This window comes from Podarcis gaigeae (assembly GCF_964106915.1).
Source record: "Podarcis gaigeae genome assembly, chromosome: 3".
NCBI lineage: Eukaryota > Metazoa > Chordata > Lepidosauria > Squamata > Lacertidae > Podarcis > Podarcis gaigeae.
In genome coordinates this window covers 43,491,530-43,505,863 of record NC_139680.1, presented here as the reverse complement: position 1 = coordinate 43,505,863, position 14,334 = coordinate 43,491,530, and the positions used below count along the sequence as shown (strand labels likewise).

General features: G+C 39.0%; 1 protein-coding gene across 6 annotated transcripts in view; it reads left to right on the top strand.

The window, feature by feature from the left end:
• MAP3K7 (mitogen-activated protein kinase kinase kinase 7) overlaps positions 1–14,038 on the top strand; it is a 40,922-nt gene extending 26,884 nt beyond the window's left edge. For 2 of the 6 annotated variants that reach the window (XR_014561920.1, XR_014561921.1), the window contains 6 exons: positions 1,732–1,799; positions 4,408–4,522; positions 7,314–7,375; positions 8,381–8,493; positions 11,414–12,394; positions 12,559–14,038. Coding sequence is in view for 3 of the 6 variants with exons in the window: in XM_083730368.1 (XP_083586494.1) it covers positions 1,732–1,799; positions 4,408–4,522; positions 7,314–7,375; positions 8,381–8,493; positions 11,414–11,594 (539 nt within the window). In the remaining 3 variants the exon portion in view is untranslated. Of the gene's footprint in view, positions 1–1,731; positions 1,800–4,407; positions 4,523–7,313; positions 7,376–8,380; positions 8,494–11,413 lie in introns of all 6 variants that reach the window. The other 4 variants (XM_083730368.1, XM_083730367.1, XR_014561922.1 and 1 more) reach the window with 3 other exon arrangements.
• Positions 14,039–14,334: the final 296 nt, after the last annotated feature.

The following is a 14,334-nucleotide window of genomic DNA, read 5'->3' as shown; positions in this document are numbered from 1 at the left end:
TGGCCATGATATAATGTTTCAGCAGCACATGTGCTGGGTTCTTTAGATTCACAAATGTTGCTAATCTGAAAGGAGAATGGGAATTCCAGATATTTTTTACAAGTTTATTTCAGTTAAGCTAATTTTAGAACGGAGCTGTTGAATGAAATGTGGACATAATTGTTACATCAGTCATGAGTGGATCATCTTGAGGTCCATGCTAAGTTGCTAGAGCCTGTAACCAACTGCATAAATCTGTTAATGAGCAACTGCTTTTTTTAAAAAAACATCACAAGTTGTGCTTCCCAATGTAAACTCCTAATAATCATTTTCTTAATGACAGGCTGCTGCATGCTTTTTAAGGAGCAGATCACGGACCACTTAGGCAGTTCTTGGGAAGTTTGTGTAGTTGACCTGGAAGTCAAGCACTTGTGTGTGTCAGTACTCTGTAATTGATATTTTCAGAAGTGGCGCAGAAATTCTGAACCGCTTTGCTGCTCACAATATCAATTTGCTCTAAAGTTCTAAAAACTTTTAAAGTATCTGATTCCCTTTCTGTATTTTTTTAAATAACTTGTTAAATCAAAATCCTTTGGGAGAAATGGGTAACAAGCCGTCCAAATATATACTCCTTTTGGTGGTGTGTAACTCAAGGGAAACCCAAGATGTTAAGCAAGACATTATTCAGAAAACTGGGTTGTTCTCTTCCTTTTTATCCCGCTTATATTCAAACTGGAAATAAGTTCCTAGGTCATTTTAATCAACATTGAGGCCTCGTATAAAGCCAAACTGCATGTTGTAAAACAGAATGATCAATTGAAGGACGCTGAATGCATGTGCTTCTCATTGTTGGAGTGGTTGCTTGCGTTACCGCTGGTCTGTGTTTTTCTAAAACAAAAATGTTATGTAATGTAACCTTCAAAGACTGAAGAATCCTAAGTATTGTGTCAGCTGTTAATTTCAATGTGTTGGTGTTTCCTTTGGACAACTGATCTCTCATCCCAGAAGCAGCATAAACAATGATCATTAGAATAGCAAAATGCTAGCGGAAATGCTGCAGACCCAAAAATTGTGATCTTTTGTTATTTTATTGGCTTGCAGATTTAAACAATGTATATATATATCACATATAGCCATTAATTTTTTAATTTAAAAAAACTGGCTACATTTTCAAGAATGGGACAAATAAGTATAATATGATTCTTGGCAACTAAACAGGAGCATTATAACTGGAATAGAAATTGGGTTGGCCTTTCCTGTAAGAGAGAGCAAAATTATGATTTGCAGGTCAGTACTGCTGATTACTCATTTTGCTTACTAATCCAAAGAAGTGAGAAAACTGGCAGCATCTTATCGTAGTAGCCGTGCTCTAGAAATCCCCATAACGTAACCTCCTTGAAATAGATGTCGTCATCAGTGCCAGCCCCCCAAGCACTAAGCCTGTTAAAGCACATGTGACAGAAGATGGTGAAGGAAAGTGCAGAAGCTATTCATGGGATAGGAGTGGTTATTGTATTAGGATATGCTTTCTGTTGACACGCCAGTGTGCAGGGTGTGTTTTTTTTTTCCTTCTTCTTCTTAAAACTTTGCAGCTGTCTTTCTGCTCTCCCCCACTCCTCCCCATATACAAACACACTCTTTCTCTCCCTCTCGCTGGATCTGTACAAATTCCAAGCTCTTTCTGCAACAGTCACACCCTTATTTTGTTTGAGTGCATTTCAGCTCCTTTCTTTTTTTTCTTTCTCTCATCAGCAGGCAACGGACAACAGAGGCGCAGATCTATTCAAGACCTTAGTGTTGCTGGAACAGATTCCAACCAGGTAAAAAAGCTTGTTTTTCCCTTGAAGATCATAGTTGGTTCATTAAATGATTGTCTAATATTATTTTATTTTACTTTTTTTAAAAAAATGTTTTTGTGGGTGAGCAACTCTTTTCAAATTGAAACCACCAAATTAAAATTATAAAATACCTGAAGAGCACTAGAATTGTGAAAGTGCAATTTACAGCTTTGAAGAACCTCTACCATAGCTCTGTACTGCGTTAAAGATGCTTAAACTGGCAAGAAAAGTTTCACAATATTGTCTCTCCTTTGCTATAGTCTAAAGTATATTTGCTTGCCTTTTGGTAAGACTTAGTAATGGTAAAACAAGCCTAAATCCCTATGTATTATTCCAGGTGAGAAAATGGCATTGTACATAGTAGGAATTGGTTCCAAGCGAAAAACGCCCAACATGCCTAAAAAGATTGCAAGTTCTGTTAACGCTACCCATTGAAAATGTTACAGATAGGTAGCCGTGTTGGTCTGCCATAGTCAAAACAAAAAAAATTCCTTCCAGTAGCACCTTAAAGATCAACTAAGTCAGTTCTTGGTATGAGCTTTCATTGAAAATGTTTATTGTTGACTATGCATATGATGCTGTTAATTACTATTTTTTAACTATACTACTTGATATTTGGCTAAATTTGAGAGCAATTTCTTGCCTGCACAAACCTTTATTTATAAAACTTAGAATTCTTCAGCTTCATTGCTTTACTGTAAAACTTTTCAAAACCGATGTGAATTTGAAAGCACTCAAACTTGTGTTTAGGGAAAATACAACTACTGACTTATCCATAGTTTCACCTTGTCATTTGAGGTGACATTTCTGAGTACATATGCACATACCAAAGACATATCATCCCATCACTCTGTCCTTAGTGGCTTAGAGTGAAATCATTGGAAGGAGGGAAATGAAATGTTTTACGTTTTGTGTTTTTAATTTTTATACCTGAGCTAATGGAATGTCAGGCAACAGTCTTTAAACGTCAGTAGCATGAGTAACATTGATTCATTTGTTTTGAATATGGTTAGTGTCAAACTAGTAATGGCAGCATGCGTGCTGCCTAGGTGCTTTTCATTTTATTTTTTGTGAAATGTGTGATCATGGCCTTCATAATTAATACTTGTGCTCCACCTGTATTTGTATCAGCATAGAACAGGGATTAAATCTTTTCTCCCCATTGAGATGGGAGCACACCACAAGCCAACCAGAATTTTGGTGCAAAGTGTTTAATAACATTAGTCCTTCAATGAATTCTCTGTATATTCTTTAACAACCATCCGTCTGGACATTAATGCCCACACATTACCTATGCATGTATTATAAGAAGAAGAGCCCCACTGGATTAGACCAAAGGTCTATCGAGTCTTGCATCTTGTTTCCATTAGTGACCACCCAGATGTCTCTGGCAACCCTGCAAACAGGACATGAGCACTCTAGCCGTCTTCTGCTGCGGTTTCTCAGTAACCAGTATTCAGAGTCATGCCGGTTCTGATCCTGGAAGTGTAGCAGAGGTGTAATGTAGCCATTGATAACCTTAGCACTTTTCCTACTTTGGGCTCTAAGAAGCCCATCCATAAATGTACAGAGAAGTTTTGATTGGACTGGAGCAGGGCAGAGGTAAGAGGTGTACACATTCCAAAGGATGGGCAACACTCCTCGTTTTCCATGACAATAATTTGTCCTTGCTAACTTTGTTCCCCTTTACGGCCAGTTCTTGTAATTTTGCATTTTTCAGCAGGGTTATTGTGTCTGATGCAATCTTGTCCCAAGAATCCTTTCACTTAACCCAGCCTACCATTCCATGTTTATTTGGTTGATGAATAGTGCTGTTTATTTTCCCCATAGATCCTGATTTTTATTTACATGATGTTATACTGTTGTTGTTGTTTGTTGTTAATTGAATTTATATACTGCCCTATACCCGGCGGTCTCAGGGCGGTTCACAGAACAAAATCAGAATATAAAACACAAATATATAATCAAAATAAAAACAATAGCCCAATAACCCCCTCCCCCCTCAAAACCCCACCATGTTTTAAAAGGGTAGAAGCCAACTTCTGAGGGCCATAGCCCTTGTATGCAATTATTTTTTCCTTTGTTCTTGACGTTAAATAGTCAGCAGGGGCTGCAAACCACATCAGTATCATGGTATGGGGAAAGGGGGACTTTAAGCCTTTGCTGCATTATGGTGTCAGTCTAAACTGAGGATGGGAGGCCACACCGGCTATTTTCAGTGGGAGGAAGAATATGTCCTTTGGCACCAAGTGGGTGGGTTGGAGAAGAGGCATTGCTGCTTTTTTAGCTCTACTCTTTTCTGACAGCAGTATATTCCCCTGTCCCCTTCACTAGAAAGTCCCTGAGCTCTGATGAAACGTGTAGAAAAACATCATGGAAGAATGACTCCTGAAACTTGTGGACTGCTTCACATGTTTTTTATATTATTGTTTTCTTTATTTCAAGGGGAAGCAAACCTCTCAAATGTTCATGAAAATTAACTGATCTGGCAATCAAGAAATTTCAGATTTTCAACAGTGTTGTTCTGAAATTGCAATGTGCTTAAGATAATAATTTGGGGGTTTTTTTAAAAAAAAATGTCTTCATACAGGAAAGCAGGAACAACAGTAGATCATCTAGTCCTAGTGTGAGAATGATCACTACCTCGGGACCAACCTCTGAAAAGCCAGCTCGCAGTCTTCCATGGACACCTGATGACTCTACAGGTAAAGTTGGGTTTGGCTTTGGAAGTATCAATGCTCGCTCTTGAGAAGTACTGTGTTTGCGTAGTGATTTACACACAAGGCTTGTGTGTATTAAACTTTATCAACTTCAGGTTCAAAATCAATGTGAGTCCCTGCTAGGCATCTACCATAGGGCAAGTGAGTGTGTTGCTACAGCTGTGACTGCGGCTCCTTATTTGGCCTCTTGTGTCCGCACCATAATCAGAAGCTTTATTGCTCTAGCCAAAGGCCACAGCATCATCTAAAATACTCAACTACATCACAGAGGGAGAGAAAGCTGCTGCTGTCACCTGATCACTTGCTTGCTCTCCATCAGTAGTGCTGAACCATGGGAGGGTGATCATTTGTATTTTACAGGAACCCGCTAATTTTTTATGCAAAAACCTGGAGCCAGGACTGTCGGACATTGTGCTGTGTGTCAAATTTTTGTTACAAAATGTGTTCTTCCAATGCTGTATGTAAGTTACTTTTTAGCATAAAACATATAATAAAAATGTACATGTACAAGTTGTACATCATTTATGTACATGCCTTCATTTAAGACAGGCTTAATTGATTGTGAATGTTATCCTACATCAGACTCTTCCCAAGTTTATTCCCAGTGCTTCTAGTGTTAATAACTACATTGACTTCGGCAATGTAAATTACCATCTGTGTTGTTGTTTAGTCATTTAGTCATGTCCAACTCTTAGTGACCCCATGGACCAGAGCACGCCAGGCACTCCTGTCTTCCACCTGTACTTCTAGCATTATTACATCCAACTGCAAAATAATGTAGAAATGGACATTTTGTATACAGTGTACTGTAATCAAACTGTTGTTTCTTATTAGATAGTAAATGTCCAATTCTTGTGATAATGAATACTCAATATTAGAAAAGAAATGCTTTGTAAACATGACTGTTCCATAATGATTTTTTTTCAAGCTAACCTGAAGAAACAACTTTTACCAGTGGTTCACATACTGCTGCAAAAGTGCCTTGGGTTTTTTTTGGGGGGGGGGTGGTTTTTTACAATCAGGCAACATATAAATTTTATGAAATAAATAAATACCTCCAAAATGTGTATATACACATGGTCCAAAAGCACCAACTTTTTATTTTACTTGGGGGAATTTACATCCTGTCCCTGGGAGTCCCCAGGGCAGCTTCCAACATGGCATAAAACAACTATAATAAGCACACTAAACAAAATACAAAACAATAAAATTAAAATCCTGAAGAAAGCATAGCAGATTGGCAATCCAACGGTTCATATTATAAAAATGTAGCCTCGTCCCCAGTCCCCACCACCCCCACACATTCACACCCCTTCTAGAACGAAAAATCCTTTACCATTTCTAAAATGAAAACAAAGATGCCCAGCTTCTTTGGGAAGAAGAGATCATAATGGGATTGTTGAAAAGACTCTGTTCATCTCTGCAGATATAACTACAAAAAGGTCTCTGTTCTGGACTCTTTCCCTTTAGTAGGATGCTGGAGCAGGGATTGCTTCTGGGAGCTGTATTCAGCTACCCTGCTGCACATATAGGACTGCAATGTTTGTGCACGCCACACACACAGCTTTGCACCTGAAAGGATTGCATCTTTTATGAGTAACAGAATACCTTGTTTTCACAACAGAGAATCCTCGTTGCCTATGCAAAGTATGCCTTGACTTAAGAGAACAAGGAAACTTATGTACATGAGCAGTTCTGTATGTGCATGAAAAAAGATGCTATTGTCAGCATCTTGTAGATTCCTGAGGGCCATTGTAAGCGAATGCTATTACAAATTCCTACATATACAATACATGTGGAGATGGCAGTACTGAAATTGTAGTATTGTTTGTACAGAGATTTGTGCAAGGAGTTAATCACCCCAATATTGCTATTTCAGCTGGAGTGCTAACTGGCTATTGTGTGATTTTTCTCCTTGCAGATCAATACTAGCTGATGACAGCAATGGCTGCAAAAGTCTTAGTAACCATCCTTAAAATAAGGACTACACTTTTGCCCTGAATTTTCAATTGTATTATTTTAAAATTCTAATTAACTTTGGTAATTTTAACTGCTTAGAGGTGTTTATACATGTTTGCCTGTTAAAATCAAGTTGCAAAAGTCAGTAGCTGGTGCAAAGAAATATCTATCTGCCTTTTGCAAAAAGATTTGGATAGATTTTGGGGTAGATTTGGATTGCTATTTTGCTGACACACACACACACACACCCCCGCCGCCGCCGCCGCCGCCCAAACCACTCAGTAGACCAAGTACAACATAATGGCCATTTTCATTATTGTATGATGAGAGGAAAAGTGACCTTTTTATGTGGTTTTGAAATTGAACAGGCCTAGTTGGAGGAAGACTCTAGAAACCTGCTGTATGTAGATGTAAGCTCCTTGAAAAAAGAATAAGAGGATTTAACAGCAACAAAAACACTATTTTTATAAATATATCTCCACTGCATTCATTATTATTAGACTACTTGAAAGCACCTAGATACTAAAGGTACAGGATAGATATCTGACAATACACTCCAACAGCTTTACAGTTCTGTGTTGTTGTAGTTGCTCATTAAATACTTCACTGCATGATCAGTTAGTATAGTCAGCAAGCCATAAATGCAGCCATCATGTAGAGATAGATAACAAGTACGATGTGGCACTTAGTCATGTGAAAGTACCCTGTATCATTTCCTCATGAAACCTATGTCTATGTAGGACTTTGAGAACTTCCAACATGCATTGATGTCACTTTGCACACTTGAAACTCAAAATACCTGTCTTTTTTCCAACAGATACCAATGGGTCTGATAACTCCATCCCAATGGCATATCTTACATTAGATCACCAATTGCAGGTAAAATCATTCTGTGATTTCCGTTTTTGCTTAATATGTTTAGGCCACCTTTAATGGCAAAAGCTCTTTTCCAGGCTTCTTACAAAGAGAAGCATACAATACACAACCTATTAATAAATAAATTAAAAGATGATACAATTATCTTCAATATTTTGTCCATTTTGGTGGGTAAAAAGGTAAAGGGACCCCTGACCATTAGGTCCAGTTGCAGACAACTCTGGGATTGCGGCGCTCATCTCATCTCACTTTACTGGCCAAGGGAGCTGGCATACAGCTTCCGGGTCATGTGGCCAGCATGACCAAGCCACTTCTGGCGAACCAAAGCAGCACACGGAAACGCCATTTACATTCCCACCGTAGCGGTACCTATTTATCTACTTGAACTGGCGCACTTTCAAACTGCTAGGTTGTCAGGAAATTTGGGGCGGGGGTAATTATACTGGTGTACATGCAGGAATCGAGCCAAATTTAGCATGTGCATGTTTAAAATAGTTTTGTTTTTGTTTGTTTTTTAAAAGGGGTACTGTTGCAATTGGTTTGATTAGCCAAAAAGCTAGCTATGCAAAATGTAGTCTCTGGTCTTTATGTCTGAATAAATTGACCTGATGCAACGAACTGCTGCCCTGACAACCCAGCTCAGAAAGTTAGAGTTACATCTTGCCAACACTAGCCTCTTATCCCACACTCTGTGCTGAAGAAGTACCAAGTAGGAGCGCATTGGTAACTGCATGGTCACCCATCCCAGGGATGACGTAGACATCCAGAGCAGGGTGGGCTGCTACTTGAAACGCTTCATCAGTCATGATGATCGCTAAATAGTTGCCCACATATATTTCTTTTACAGATTATAAAATAATACTCTGGTATACTTCATGTTTGCCTAGGTCTGCGAAGATGTTTTCTGGATATAGTTTAGTTCCCTTGAATTTAAAAAGAGAAGGTTTGACATGATGTGTGTTGAGATAACAGTTGGTTCATTTTTAACATGTTTGATTTTATTTTCAGCCTTTACAGCCATGTCCAAACTCAGAATCTATGGCTGTGTTTGAACAGCACTGTAAAATGGCACAAGAATATATGAAAGTTCAGACAGAAATTGCATTGCTGTTGCAAAGAAAGTAAGTGGTAAAATATGTTCCTTTTTTGTTCTTGTGTGATAATTTTACTGAAACAAAAGTGTAGATTAACACAGTATTGCATTTTTAAAAAATTTAAAAAAACCTCTACATATTGCTTCTAAAATGGCAGCATTTTCTTACTTTCAAGCATGATTCTGGTTATGATAAACTTATAATACTAGGAGTCTCTGTAGATGAATTTGTAATCTGCTTACAGAAACAAGAACATGTAAATGTATGGTTCCCTGTTTTGTGTCATGTCCCAAGGTTGAACTATCTTCTTCACTTGCTTTGAATGGCAGATTGGGCTGATAGTTATAAATATTTCACATGCAACAAGCCATGCAGTAATGTTTCTGTACTTCCTAGTGAGATACAGAGTCCCATTTCTAAGAACAGGATGAGTCTGGGAAGGCCTTGGAAATTCCCATGACTCCCAAACTATTTATTTATTCATTCATTCATTCCTGTTTATATATTCTTCTTCACACAAGATCACAATGCAGTTCACAGCTAAAATACAAAATAAACAACTGCAAAAACAAATAAACTAAAACAATACATAAAAATAATTATAACTTTTTCATAATACACTGGTGCCATGATTTGTGTCTTTCCCAACTTAGAGCTGTAGGAGTGACGACTGGCTCATTCCTATCATGGGAGCTTCCTCCAAGACGGTTGCTGCAATTCCAGAGTCAACCCCCATTTCTCCTCTTCTTTTCCCAATTGCTTCCCCAATACCCTGGCCTGTGACCATAGCTCAGCATTCCACCTGCCAGGCAGCAGTTCCTACTTTTGACTGCAGGACCATTTTTTTGTGACAGAGCAAACAGCATGCTCTTCAGTTCCCAAGGCAGTCAGCCGTTCCAACCCTTGCTGCCATGAGCCATGTCACAACATCACTCTTTTCTCTGAATGTTAAATGCCACTCACTCTCCAGTCTTAAGGGAAGCAGCTGATGCCCATCTTGACAAATGTGCTTCCCAGCTTTCATCATTGAAAGTGCATCATTTGAAGCAGTTGCAAAGCAGTACAGTGGACCCTCCGGATACGAACTTAATTTGTCCCTGGGGTCTGTACTTACCTCGAAAAGTCAGTATCTAGAGGCGCCACTTCTGCAGAGTGCTTCTGCACATGTGCGCATGGCGAAACCCGGAAGTATGCACTTCCGGGTTTGCCGTGTTCGTAACTTGAAATTACGTTACCCAGAGGTAACGTAACCCAAGGTACCACTGTATTCCCATTTCTGCTTCACGGGTACATCTCTAAGAGAGCACTGTGGGGCAGCTGGACTCTCTAAATGAAGTAGATTCTTTAAGACCCAGAAGAAAACTCGGAGAACTAGTTCACTGCAACTCTGCCTAGAATATTTTCTCATCTAAAATTAGAGGCCAAAAGTGTTTTGAATGCTTATCTCATCAATTAAATGAAATGACAGTTGTGAAAAAATAGTCTACGTGACTCTTGCCTCTGCTATTTTAACAAGAGTTCATCTCAAAATAGAACGTGACCTATTTTGAGAATGGTGTAAAAAGGACAAAACCTAAATAATCTTTGAGACTATGAGCCGAAATAATCTTCTGGAATATTAATATTATTAGTTTGTTTTTTATTCTACCCTTACTCCCAAGGGAGCCTAGGGTGACAGGACACATGATTAAACATTTGAAAACTCACAAATGAAAACAGTGGTCTCAGGGTTTCCAGGAACAGTATCTCAGTCATCAAATAGCTAGGTGGATATAAATGTTTTTATTGTCTCCTTAAAGTCAATAACAAGGGAGACAGATGCAGCAAACCAGGTCGGAGATTCCACAAATGGGGAACTGCCATAGAAAAGGCCCTGTCAGAAGTCACTGCCAATCAGACAGCCCCTAGTGGCACTTGTGTCATATAGGGCTTTATATGCCAGTACAAACACCTTGAATTTAACTTGGTACTGGCAGTCAGCACAGTGTTTTGAGGACCACTGGTGACACATGGTCCCATCAGGCTACCTCACTTACCAGCTTAGTGACTGCATTCCACACTAACTCCAGTTGTCAAGTGTAACCCCGCATACAGCACATTGCAGTATCCAGATGAGAGGTTAGCAGAGAATCGATAACTGATGCAAGGCTATTCCAATCTAGGAAAGACCATAGCTAGCAAATTGGCCTAAACTGGGCAGAAGCACTCCTAGCCACAGAAGCCACTTGAGACTCCAGTGACAAGTTGGGATTCAGGAATACTCCCCACCTTGGGCAGATACAGACACTGACTTCTGGATGAACCTGTGGCCAGATCATTGCCTGTTAATTTGACATTGACTATTAATTATGATCCTACATATAGGAGTCAGAACTTGAAGCCTGTACTAAGTTCTCCTTAAAATCAAACTGATAGTTGCTTTGTGAACATCTGCTTGTCTAGAACCGCTGCATACCTGAACTGAGCCAGTGACAAGTACAGCTTCACTAAAACCACACGTGAATTTCATACATAATTTTGTGCCACACAATTTTGGCATCCAAAAAACTTGTTAAATAATAGACTTAAGTTATACTACTAACAAAATATTGGTGGCAACGATCTTCTGTACTTCAGCAGGCATCTGCTACTGAAATATTGTTTTTTCTCAATATTAATGAACTTGGGGTTGGTTTACACTGCTCCCTTGCCTAATTTTCAAAAGTCATGTGCTGTTGTATGGTACATGGATAGTTGTGGACACACATGCTACCGCACATGCATACTTAAATGGGGTGTGAAGGAGACCTTGCTACTGTACCCTATGGAGATTACTTTATCAAACCTCTGTGAAATATATTAGATAATATTTGAGACTTTTTTTTTAGTAAACAGCAATATTGGTAGATAAATGTATCAATTAATTTCTCTTGAGATTCTAATGTTAACTTTTCAAAATTTAATTTAGGCAAGAACTAATAGCAGAACTGGACCAGGATGAAAAAGACCAGCAAAATACATCACGTCTGGTACAAGAGCATAAAAAGCTTTTAGACGAAAATAAAAGTCTTTCCACGTACTACCAGCAATGCAAAAAACAGTTGGAAGTTATCCGAAATCAGCAACAAAAACGTCAAGGGACATCATGATTCAGTGGGACTTGAAATTGACAATGTTGCACAGAAAAACTTCTTTTTAAAAAATTATCCCTTAATATGACATCTTCTGAGTGTTCCCTTATTGGTGTGTGCTGAATGTGTAGACATACCTGCTGCTCTTCCAGCATCGGTCCAGTATCCTTTTTATTTGGTTGAACATTGTTTGAGAAAGGTATGAGCAGCTACAGGAATTATCAGCAGCACTAAACATAAAGCAAAATGCAATGAACTCTGGCTGTTTGCATGCACCTCGTGTGATGGCTAGCCTACCAAAAGTGGTTTAAGTGGCTGCTAAATTGTAAGATCTTTTGGTGTTAACGCAATAGGAACAGTATAGATTTCCCCCCCGATTTTTAGAATGTTTTTGTTATTCCCCCATCTCGGACTGTTAGCAAGAATCAGTCATTTTCCAGGACTCCACCAAGCTCGAGAGCTGATGCTGGCTAAACACTGCATTCTTTTGAATATGGGAAGTCTAAGCTGAGGCCACCATCACTGGTTGAGCACTTGATAACCCTGCATTTTGACTAAAATTTCTTGTAATCATGCTATCATACAATCCTGTATTTTCTTTACATTTGAGAGTTAAAGAATGGAAAGATATGGTGAAGAAGTTTATCAAGCCCGTATGTTCAAATTGAGGATAAAGATTCAATAAATCAGGGATGTAACACCTGAGGCCTTCCAGATATTTTGACCTACAACTCCAATCATCCTTGTCAGCTGGCCACGCTTGCTGGGCTCAATGTGGGTTCAGCAACAACTGGAGCCCCCAGGTCTCAGCTTTAAATGTCCTGATGTAGCAAGAGAGAAGGTAGTTGCAATCCCCCCTGAATCCTGTTCTCTACACCACTATTTGTCTTGTCAGATGTGAGCAGGAGGATTACAGGTACACTGCTACACAGTGGGTAACATGTGGATGATGGGATTCAGCAAGCGAACAAGTAAACAGCAGCTACCTTCTCTTGTGTTGCAAGAGATTATAAGGAATGTGATCAGACCGAAGGTCACAACTCTGCTGCATCTTAGAATAATCAAAACATTGCTACCTATATTGCAGTCAAATTTGAATGCGGAGTTGGGGAGGGGAGAGAAAAAGTACCATGAATGTCCCTAAGCTCTCTCACTAACCACCACCTTGTTTTAAGAAAACAAACTCCCACAATCTATACAGGGATTTTTAAAAATTACTTTTAACCCCATTAGAATAGCTGCCCCCCACTCCCAACACAATCTGCTGTTGAACTGCCCCAAGTTTCAAAAGTGGCTTCCATGTTGCGTGGGCACTTGGTGGTTGGGAATTGGAGAACAAGGTGGTGAAATGGTGGGTCTGAGTGAAAAACCATGTCAAGTGACTTTTAGTACATAAAATGCCTATTGTCTTCCGAGTCTGAAGCAGAAAGGCTGCATTTTGACAATATTTTGTCATGTCAGTACTTTGAACCACAAAGATTAGACATGAATTCTTTTGTGTATATATGTAAATATGGCCCAGTGTGATGAGAGGGAGGAGCTATTGATTCCAACTATAGATTTTGTAAGTCAGAAAATCATTAAAGATATGACTCACAACCTGTGGTTAGAATTGTCCAAAAGGAAGACATACAGCCTTACACGTTTCAATGTCCATCATTCTGTGGGTTGACACTGAGAATCTGGATAACTTTCAGTCCTAGTTGAAATATGCAGCCTGATTCTATGCAAGTTTCCTTAGTGCTATGTCCAGCTGTATTCTCTGAGGCTTATTCCCAGGAAAGCATGTGCTGTGTTGCAGCCTTAATATGGCAATACATTTCTGAAACAGCTATGGTTTTTAATAACTTGAAACTTATAAAACAAAAATGGTAATTGCTTCGGTGAAATATCCAAGAAGCCGCTGAAAGATTAACTGGAAAATGTTGAGCTTTGATTCAAGCTCGCTTTTCACAAAACAAAGGTTTTTAAAATAACTCCACACATTTGCCACTGTATACCATACCCGTGCACATTACTGTTTACAGAGGCATGGAGGAAAATATACAGTAGCTTCTACAATATCCGGTGAGCCATTGCACTCAGATCCTGCTTTCATGTGAAACAGACCTTGGAAAAACCAATCTGGTCAGGAGCCATTCCAAAATACTCAGAACTCCCCCCAGTTATAGTGCAATACTATGCTTATTTGCCAAGAAGTGTGTGCAGTGGGGCTTACACCATAGTAAGTGTGTGCAGGATCCTACCTACTTGCCTAGTAGTAAGTCTCATTGAACTCCTAATGACTTCTGAGTAGACAGGTATAAGGTTTCACTGTATGTGTCCTAACTTTATCCTTGCCCTCCTGTGTTTCTTTAAACTATGAAGTATTGCTGACTTGTTCACAAAGGTTACCATACCTAAAGGTCTGTGTTCTGAAAACAGCCCCTTCAATTTTAAAATAAATCTATTCTTGGCAAGTTCTCAGAGTTAAAACCCATGTCATTTTGTCTAAATAAAGGGGAGGGTTATAATTCCTGAAACCTTAGCATATAATTTGATTAGTTAGCTGAAACTGATATTGGGATCAACTTAAGGGCACACCTATTTTTAGCAAAATGTAATTGGCAGGGAAAATAACTATAGTATTAGGAATAGCTCAAAGTTATCCAAAGCATTGCTATCTGCACACATCTGTCAGGTTAGCCAAATGGATGCAGTTGTGGTGCATCCACTTTTCTCAGTAAATTTGAGAAAGACTAAGCACATATGTTGAAAT